Below are 11,067 nucleotides of genomic sequence, written 5' to 3'. Positions count from 1 at the left end.
TGCAAAATCTAAGGGCTTTTCTTAAAATTTACATGCTCCAGTGACTTTATCCGAAAGACCCCTTAAAATTCACCAGAGAATACGAGGTTTCATTTTTGGTCACCATTTGTGAGTCACCCTGTATAAAAATAATAAGTTTAACGTCCAAATATTTATTATACATATTGTAACTTTTTTAGAAACCCAGAAATGATGCATCAACTAGTATTTGTAAATTCAAAACAATAAATTACTTTTTTATATATGAAAATGGCTTCCTTTTATCGATTTTAAACTTCAAACACACAATCTAAAACGGAGAAAAAGTCAAGGGCTCACACCTCCAAGCAACGCGTTTTATTTCGCGAACTTCAAAAACATATCCATTTACATATTTTACCTTTGTTTGTACCACAACATGAAACGGATATTTTTTGTACCGGCATTCGTAATCCTTTGTACCTCAAATTGCTTTTTCGTACGATTAGACCCTGATAATAAATAAACACGCAAATGGACAAATATATAAACGCATCACTGCTTTACCCTCGTTCTCCTCCGTAAATACCCCTCTAACTAGCAGCGATTAAGTTGATAATTCACGTTCTGTTCCGAGGACGAACTATAACTTCTCCGAGTTTAATCTTTTTCTCTCGCACAAAGCAGAATGTATCTCAACTATCTCGCGGAGTTGCGCGAAATAAACTTTCTATCAGCATTCACTTTTGTCGGAAATCCTGGGAAACTTCGCCCATAAATTATTTTATTTCGCCGCGATCTCCCGCGCTCGCGAGCCGCCGAGGGATAAACAATAATTACGGACCATAATGGGGCTCTTGGGGTGAAGCATCGATTGTTATTGTAATATGTGGCCCTACCCCCAATTTCGCTTAAGATAATTCATCGTTTACTTACATTAATTGTAAGATACTGTTTGAAGTTATTTGTTTGTGGTTTAGTTTTCGTTTTTTTTTTCTTTATCTTTTGAGTACTTTGCCACCTGTGAAAAAATTTAAAAAATTAGTTGCGCCAAATGGATTAGTCAAGGGTTATTTTTGTGAAAATAGTTTCGATCTATATTTATCGTGCAAAAACAAACACTGTACCGTGCAAAACATTTTGCATATTCACTTCGTCACGTTTTCATTGTATAAAATGAGGGACAAAACGATAACGTTCAAAATTCTCGACTCCAGGAACACCCCGTAGCACTCCAAAACTCCTCGTCGCTAACCCCACTGATACCCGGCACATCCCACTCGCTTTCTTCATCGGGTTTCGTTTGAACTTATCGCACAATGCAGGATAATTCTCGTCAAGACCCCATTCAGCCACGCCGCGCGACGTTCTCCAATACCAGATAATTACATTCTCCACGAAACGCTTTATTGTGTTATTAATTATATCGAAACACATAAATATCTCTCCGGTACGAGCGCCCCGTTTCGCTACCGTATCTCCTGCCATCGCAATTAATCTGCATAGATTACGAATATACAGTTGGATCTGATGAATCGCCCCGGCCATATTTATATTTAATTACTCTGACGGAAATGTCGACGTATCGCCGCTTCGATGACGAGATAAATGCTGTAACGATGGCTTTGACTAACCAAATAGAGCCTAATTAACCTATTCTGGTTTGGTTAACTCGTCGCCGGTGACCCGGGAAGGTGTAGGTCGGTACTGAGGCGCTTTTACTTTATTTAAACGTTCTTTTGTTGTACAAAATCCCAAATATTATGCAGAATAAATACTTTTTTGATTCGCAGTTGTTGTAACTTTATAGAACATCGTCTAATAAACAAAAATATGTCGAAAAACGAGGATTCCAGCAAACCAAACCGCATCCTTCTAGGTCGAGAAATAAAAATGTTACGGGCTGTTCGCCTATTTAAAGAATCACGTGACTTAAAACGTGACCTAACAAAGCCCCTCCATATCTTTTTAACCGTTGAAAATATCGAAAAACTAACTCTGGCGTCNGTTTTTAAGAGAATTAGTAACAGCAGGAGTCAAATCCTTCGAAGTGGCGTTTGGATAACTACTGGCAGGAATATTTAATGGAATAATACAGAAAATAAAGTACAAACTTGTTATTTTGAAAAAAAAAATCGAAATATTTATTTATATTAATAATAATTTATATTATTGAATTTTTTATTTAAATTCGTACAACTTATCATATGAGAAAAAATTATCTTTGGTGGTTTCTAAAATATCTCTGTATGTACTGCTGTCGAAAAGCGGCCCCTAAGAGGTTTCCTTCCTCATTCTGTCTTGGATTTAGTAAATCTTCATCTTCAGAATCTACATCTACAAATAATATTCTAATTTGTTTAAATATTTAAGGGGTAAGTGTTTTCTAACCTGAATTTTCTTGATTATCATCAATACACATGTTGTGAATTATAGCTAATGCTATAATCGCTGCCTTTGCAGTATCAAGACTTACTTGCATGCCATTAAAAAAACAACGAAATTTGTTTTTCCATTGGCCAAACAATCTCTCGATCACGTTTCTAGTGCGAATGTGACTTCTGTTATATGCCTCCTCTGCATCAGTGACTGGATTTAAGAGAGGAGTCAGTAAATATCTTGTACATGTGTATCCATTATCACCAAGCAAAATACCATTTATTTCCCCATTCTACAAAGAAACAAGTAATAGCTACTTAGATGAGTATCTATAAAATAACTACCTCAAATTTTCTTCGTAATGAACATTGGCTCCAAATTCTTGAGTCATGAGATGAACCCCTCCATCTTGCAACAATGTCTCGTATCTTACACTTTGCATCACAAACGACCTACAAGTATTTGGGGATAAATAAGTATTTTATGTTATTTAATAAAAACTTACCTGAACATTTAAGGAGTAATATCCTTTTCTATTGATATACAATAAAGGGTTATCTCCTCCGGGACATTTAATTTTAATGTGGGTACAGTCGATCGCACCCACTATAGATGGACAATTGCCAATGTGAAAAAAATCTTCTTTTACAACATCAACTTCCGGTCCTTCAGGAAAAGATATATACTGTTCCCTATATGCTGCTATTGCTCTTACTACTCTAGTTATAATATTGCTCATGGATGACTGAGAAATACCATGTATATCACCTAATAAATAGTACTTATAAATACCACACAACTACTAAATTTGGGTATATATTAAGCTAAAAATGTATTTAACTACCTATGTCTTGCTCATATGCTCCTTTAGCAAGGTATCTTATTGTAGTTAAGACCTGAAGTCCTGGACTAATTCCTCCTCCTCTATTGCTTACAGAAATTTGTTGATGAACCATATTGATGATATTTTCAGCTAGATTTTTGCTTATTCTGTAAATTTGTTTAAATTTCGAATCATCATATTCTTCAAAAGGATTTATTCTTCTTACATATACTTTTGGATTTCTGGGAATTTGCCCCAATTGGGGTTCCTCAACCTCGACTACTTCTTGGTTAATATCAATTAAGTCTTCTACATTCATATTCATAATTATGACTAAAATAGGTAATATGGTGTATATATATATAACATAATAATGTATACATCTAATCGGGTACAACTTACCTGTATAAAATCTTTACTACTATTCACAAGGGTAACAATTCTAACAACTAACATTTGATTTGACAAAAGTTAGGTTAACTTAAGCATGGTGTAAAACATACCCAAACTTATTACTAAGGATTTAGTATCATTCTAGTGTTAAAATGATGTTAAATGTAATTATTAATATGCTTTTTACTAATTTAGTTTTAAAGTCATGTTAGAATAATCTAAATTTTATTATTAATAAGGCTGTATATTTTTAAAAAGTGACATTTAAATGACAGTTATTTATGTCAACCTAAACTGAATAAAAATCTGAGGACCCCATTGGAGCTTCGCTCCTGGACAATAGAATTTTACAATTCAATTCGTGTCGTTGTCTATTGCCCGCTCTCGTAGGCAATAGACAACTTACCGCACAATATACTATTTTATTACTCATGACGGATAAGTCCTATGTTTTCGCATGTTTTTCGGACGGTAACTAGCTGTTTGCCCACTCTATTTATTTGCGACAACTATGATTACCGGATTCGATTAAATAGAGTAGGTAAAAAGCTATTTACCGACCTAAAAAACAAGCGGAAAGATAGCTACTCTATTTACTCTACTCTAGAATATATACTCTATTTTAGTGGTTGAGTGGATGAGTGCACTCACTTCGTGCTCTCGTGGGCAATAGACAACTTACCGCACTTATTGCACAATATACTAATTTCGAGTGTATATTTAAATTTTGCGTGTTTTATTGTCAATTTGCGTACGGCAAGTGTGATTACCGCACGCAAATAAATAGAGTAGGCAAACGACTATTTACCGACTTAAAAAACAAACGAAAAGATAGGACTTATACCTCTTGAGTGATAAAAAGTAATTAAAATTTCACTACGCACTACATACATAAAAATGATTGTTTTTCATTTCGCATCATATTTCTTCCTAGATTTTTTAAACAAATGCATAAATGAATGAAGTTGCACCTTGTTCTGTCTTTGTCTAGATAACCGTAGGCTTAAATGTGATTATAACGATGATTAGTTGAACAATTTTCGGGCGTTGTCACTCTTCGGTTTAGATTTGTTGACATTTCAAGCTCTCCATTCTGAAACTGTAAATTCAGTTCTCTCGTCGGTAGGTAATTTATGTTTGTTATGTTTCAGTAACTGGGATGTTGTATACATCCGGGCCTAAAATTTGGTAGTTTAGAACTACCTAGAAATTATTAAATGTTTTATAAATAACAACCAATCAAATGCATAAATACCGACTAGAGGACTTACTCTCTAATTTCAGAGTTTGTTCTGGAGAAGAAAGTGAGAAGTCTCTAGGAACTTTAAGTTTAAACTGAGGACGTGTAAATTTTTCAACTATTGACAATTGTTTCGGAAACCTGTAAATTAAGCTACAGTTATGTATTAAAGTATACAGGGTGGTCCCGAGGGCCAAAATTCATGGGTAGATTCCCCAAGCAAAAATATTGCGATTCAGCTGAACTTACCTTAGTTCAAAAGTTGATAGTTAAAGAGATACAGGGTGTTAAATGTAAAATATTAATTCAGGTTTTTTTCATTTATTCCTTAACAAATGCACATATCTACATAAAATTTTGGCGTTTGGGATACATTGGGTAGAGAAACTGAAATTTGTTCACATTTTGCTTAAAGTTCCTAGAGGGCGCTAGCTGCAGTAGATTGAATGTGTTAAAAACGACATAACTTTTTTATACTTTAAGGTATGTCATCTTTGGTATCAAATTCTTATTTTTCAACTTTTTTTACACAAAAAGGGTATACTTTGTGGAAGTAGCTATCTGGCACCATTAAATTACAATTAAGTTACGTGACTTAAAACGTGACCTAACAAAGCCCCTCCATATCTTTTTAACCGTTGAAAATATCGAAAAACTAATTCTGGCACTTCATTCGAGGATTCCATCAAACCAAATCGCACCCTTCTAGGTCGAAAAATAAAAAAGTTACGGGCTGTTCGCCAATTTCAAAAGTCACGTGACTTAAAACGTGACCTAACAAAGCCCCTCCATATCTTTTTAACCGTAGAAAATATCGAAAAAGTAACTCTAGAGTCTATCTAGCATTTCGTTCGAGGATTCCAGCAAACCAAACCGCACCCTTCTAGGTCGAGAAATAAAAAAGTTACGGGCTGTTCACCAATTTCAAAAGTCTAGTGACTTAAAACGTGCCTATTTAAAAAGTCACGTGACTTAAAACGTGACCTAACAAAGCCCCTCCATATCTTTTTAACCGTTGAAAATATCGAAAAACTAACTCAACCAAACCGCACCCTTCTAGGTCAAGAAATAAAATTGTTACGGGCTGTTCGCCTATTTAAAGAGTCAGGTGACTTAAAACGTGACCTAACAAAGCCCCTCCATATCTTTTTAACCGTTGAAAATATCGAAAAACTAACTCTGGCGTCCCTCTAGGCTGTTCGCCTATTTAAAGAGTCACATGACTTAAAACGTGACCTAACAAAGCCCCGACTTAAAACGTGACCTAACAAAGCCCCTCCGTATCTTTTTAACCGTTGAAAATATCGAAAAACTAACTCTGGCGTCCCTCTAGCATTTCATTCGAGGATTCAACTCTGGCGCCCCTCTAGCATTTCGTTCGAGGATTCCAGCAAACCAAACCGCACCCCTTAAAACGTGACCTAACAAAGCCCCTCCGTATCTTTTTAACCGTTGAAAATATCGAAAAACTAACTCTGAGGATTCCAACAAACCAAACCGCACCCTTCTAAGTCGAGAAATAAAAAAGTTACAGGCTGTTCGCAAATGTAAAGAGTCACATATCTTTTTAACCGTTGAAAATATCGAAAAACTAACTCTGGCGTCCCTCTAGCATTTCATTCGAGGATTCCAGCAAACCAAACCGCACCCTTGTAGGTCAAGAAATAAAAATGTTACGGGCTGTTCGCCTATTTAAAGAGTCAGGTGACTTAAAACGTGACCTAAAAAAGCCCCTCCATATCTTTTTAACCGTTGAAAATATTGAAAAACTAACTCCTGGCGTCCCTCTAGAAAATCGTCCGTAGATTCCAGCAAACCAAACCGCACTTCGCCTATTTAAAGAGTCACGTGACTTAAAACGTGACCTAACAAAGCCTCTCCATATCTTTTTAACCGTTGAAAATATCGAAAAACTAACTCTGGCGTCCCTCTAGCACTTCCTTCGAGGATTCCAGCAAACCAAACAGCACCCTTCTAGGTCGAGAAATAAAAAAGTTACGGGCTGTTCGCCAATTTCAAAAATCACGTGACTTAAAACGTGACCTCCATATCCTTTTAACCGTTGAAAATATCGAAAAAGTAACTCTGGCGTCTATCTAGCATATCGTTCGAGGATTCCAGCAATGAAATTAGAGCTGGACAGTTTGATTAATAATTATTGTCAAAATGACATATTTTTATTAATGTTTACTATTTTACTGTTCATTACAATTTTTAATTCTAAATAAACCCTTGTTTTTAACATTTTTAAATTATTTTAATTATTTCAACTATTAGCATTGGAAGTTTTAAAGCCAAATATCTAGAAAACGGTGCGAGATAGCTACTTTCACAAAGTATACCTTTTTTGTGTAAAGAAAACAAGAATTTGATAACAAAGATGACATTCCTTAAAATATAAAAAAGTTATGTCGTTTTTAACGCATTCAATCTACTGCAGCTAGCGCCCTCTATGAACTATAAACAAAATGTGAACAAATTTCAATTCCTCCACCCAAAGAACCCCAACCCCCAAGATTGTGTAGATATTTGCATTTATTAAGAAATAAATGGAATTAAAGTAAAATTATATTTTACATTTAACACCCTGTATCTCTTTAACCATCAACTTTTGGACTAAGGTAAGTTCGGCTAAATCGCAATATTTTTGCTTCGAGAATCTACCTATAAATTTTGGCCCATTACCACGGGACCACCCTGTATAATAGCAAATCAATTTTAGCAAATTGTGAAATAATTAACTGCTCAACTAAGTTTGATAAAATTTCGATGCAAAGATATCCCCGAGTTAGAATTTGAAGGAATGATACACATTAAAGACTTCATATAATAATAATAGCTACTTACTTTTAGATGAACATTTTTGTGCAATTTTGCTAACCTTTGTGCCATGGAGGCTATGGTCAGAATTAGGGTCTCTTTTACTTTTTCAGGGACAGTAATAAGCTTTGTATATTTCTTTATCAGGTCCTTTATAATGTCTGGATTTGGTTGAGAAGAGAAAGATAGCGCCCAGAGGTATCGCTCACTTAGGTCTAGCTGATCTTCATCATCGAAATGAAGTTTCTTCGTAGCAGCTTCATGAGATTCTTTGGTTTGTACGTAGCCGAGAATATCATATATTTGTGGCCTATAAGGAATATTTGAATTTAGAATAAAAAAATACATACTAAAATTAATTAAAATAGTTAAAAATCAGGTTTGATTTTGAAAATTGAATCCATTTGATGTTAAAAGCTTTTCGTACCATTTAGGTAAGTGGTACGAAAATAGATTTCAGTGGAGACCTTTTTATACTAAATGGATGATATTAACTTTTTTTATATTGATGTAAATAAAATAATAGTCAAACCGAGACTCCGATGTGATCAAGATTTAGGTTTAGGTATATCTTCCTATTTATTTATTGTGAGAACGTAACTACTTACAAAACGGCACCGTTATTGCCAATAATTTTTTAAGGAACTGTAATTAATTATATCACATACTTTTGATATATGATATCTATCTATAGGAAGATATGCGCTTACCTTGTCACCTCGGAGTAATATTTCACCACTATGAATTTTATTTAAAGAGGAAATTTTAAACAAAAGTAATGGAAAACAAAATTAAACAAGATTAAAGATACTATTGCCACAACGAGACACTCATACATCAAAATCTGTATTTTCCATGACAATGCAATTATTTTAACAAAAAGAATAGACTTCCTAAAAAAAATAAAAAAGTGGGGCAACAAATCACTTTTATGAGAACATATTTGTAATTTCAATAATAAAAGAGCCGTTTACCATACTAATAACCACTCTTTACTTCATTTGAAACGTAGACTTTATGTAGTTTAGTGAAAAGTAATCCATACTTACAAAATCTTTTTGTTTTTATTTGACTCCAACGCCTTTAATATGTCCTGTCTAGTAGAACTCCTGCCGGTGTTAACCAACAACAGAAAAGCCTTAGCAGGTTTTAAAATACCTAAATTTTGGGACTTTAAGTAATCTCTCAAATTATCTATTTGTTTGGAAAAACTTATAACAGCCTCAAGAGCTACCGATTCTCTTTCAGTAAGTAAGGACTCCTGGGTAAATATTACACCATCGGATTGGCTTATTTTTTCTATAACAGTATCAATATCTTCACCTGTTACAGTTTGACTGGGTTCACTTTTAACAAAATTTAAAATTTGGGAAGCTTCCACGTAACTCCCTATTTCTTCTTTAGCTGCTAAAAATATCTCATGTGTTTCTTTGGTTCTGGCAGACTTCAAATAAGAATTGGTGATATCAAATTCGAACTCTGTTTGCCGTGATGAGTGAACTTTCGTTCCTAATATTTCATCAGGATTTCTAATATACGGAAAATCTTGGGATAAGCAGTCAGTCTTGGTTTTCAAAATTTTTGTTGGAGATAAAGACGAGTAAGCAGTTGTACAATGACCAGACGAGTCCGTTTCTGTAAATTGCCCATCCAGAAGTTGGAACTGAAACAATTTGGAAAGATATTTTCAACGAAAGAAATTAGTGTTATCATGATAATAACGCGCCATGATCGGATGTCCATCCCGTATGCATTAACATTAATAATGTTACTTGTAACTTCTATTATTAAATTCATTCATTCATTTTAATTCAATTCCACAGCAACTGTGGAAATTCAAATGGAATTATTCACGAAAAATGTAAATTAATTGAACATAGATGATACATTGTGTAGAATTACACGTTTGAGTGTATATTTTCTTTTTGCGATGTATTCTTACCTTTTACGTTGTACTTTTCCATTTGAAAATGTATCATTCCTAATCCTGTTTTTACTATATTGATGTAAATATACGAATAAAAGTGTGAATTTACACGACCTGATTTGGCTCGACCAATCAGATTAATCATGTGATCATCCGGTGCGTTATTACAGAGCGTGTGTGCTAGTTGTTCAGTAGGCATGTTTAGATTCATTTGTGGCTTAATAATATAGCTTAGTGTTTTAACTACGTAAATATAGTGTTACAAATACAGTAGGTAAGTAAATAACATGATTTTGTGTAAATTATATAAATCTCTCGATATATCTTCATAATCTTTGTACCTAATACATACATAAGCTAAATTACCTTATACATAATCTTCAGTTTACTTACATTACATTTTTACTTACGTTACATTATGCACATTAGATTATACATTATTACATTATAGGTACTTTACATTACATTTTACTTACATTATATTATACCTGTACATAATCTTATTCTCAAGAAGTGGTCAATGCTTTCGAAATGGTTTAAAGATTCCATCTCAAAACGCACCTGGACGTGAGAATGAGAACTAAAGCAAAATTTTGATTTAGAAAAAAATGTCTTATAAATGAAAAACGCAGTAAAACTTTTCTCCGAAAATATATGTTTTTCCTTATACCTAATTATTTTAAATTAGAACTCAATTTTATGGATGAAAATGTATCTCATTTGTCTTAGATAAGTATGTATTGTTTATTTAATTTAATTAGTCCTCACATTTATGGATTAATCATTAATGTAAGCTTTACCCGGTTTTTAAGAGTATGAAAACGTATTTGGTAGCGTAGCTCATTTTTAAATTTAAACATTGAAGGACAAACACGTCACTAAAAAAAATGTGTGCAAGATTAACCAAGTATATGGTTTATCCTTTAAATAAGTAGCGAGGTTTTCTACTGATTTCGTTAATTTAAACATGCTATACTAAGGTTTTCATTGTATTTTCATTCTATTTTAATTAATTGGTTTAAATGATATTCTGTATCATTTATCTTTAGGAATAATTCAGAGATTTATATTTTATTCTAGAGAACATGTGTCATTTACTACATTAATAAATGGAAATTTAACTAATGTTTTCAGTTCATATCGATAATGCTACGTTTTAGGAAGATTACACAGAAAGTGGAAAATTACATGCTTAATGTAACTACTCAAAATTACACTGTAGTTGTCGTAGTAATGTACATGCATTGATAACGTAATTTTGGGCGAATTACACAGAAATTGTAAATTTACATACTTAATATAACTTTACTCGTATGGTGTAATTTTACATTACTCATTGTGACGTCAAAATACCAAATGATCTAATGTGTACTTTGACATTAAATTTTTATAATTATAATTAACTAATTAGAAAATGGGAAACCTATATACCTGCAGATTTTATAAATTAAACAAATAAAAATTACTGTACTGTACCTACTGCGGTTATTTAAAAATATCTAACAAAATTTTGTCCCAAAATTATTT

General features: G+C 33.3%; 1 protein-coding gene across 1 annotated transcript; it reads right to left on the bottom strand.

Moving 5' to 3' along the window:
• Positions 1-2,176: 2,176 nt before the first annotated feature.
• Positions 2,177-3,571, bottom strand: LOC111693205 (putative nuclease HARBI1). The gene is made up of 5 exons (XM_023457452.1): positions 3,182-3,571; positions 2,843-3,105; positions 2,682-2,789; positions 2,350-2,629; positions 2,177-2,295 (listed from the first exon to the last, which is right to left on the bottom strand). Exons 1-5 carry the CDS (start codon positions 3,483-3,485, stop codon positions 2,177-2,179), a joined length of 1,074 nt encoding a protein of 357 aa, XP_023313220.1. The 5' UTR covers positions 3,486-3,571.
• Positions 3,572-11,067: the final 7,496 nt, after the last annotated feature.

This window comes from Anoplophora glabripennis, unplaced genomic scaffold, assembly GCF_000390285.2.
Source record: "Anoplophora glabripennis isolate ALB-LARVAE unplaced genomic scaffold, Agla_2.0 scaffold116, whole genome shotgun sequence".
NCBI classification, from domain to species: domain Eukaryota; kingdom Metazoa; phylum Arthropoda; class Insecta; order Coleoptera; family Cerambycidae; genus Anoplophora; species Anoplophora glabripennis.
Note: the sequence above shows the minus strand (reverse complement) of the source record. Positions and strands in the feature narration are given on the sequence as shown.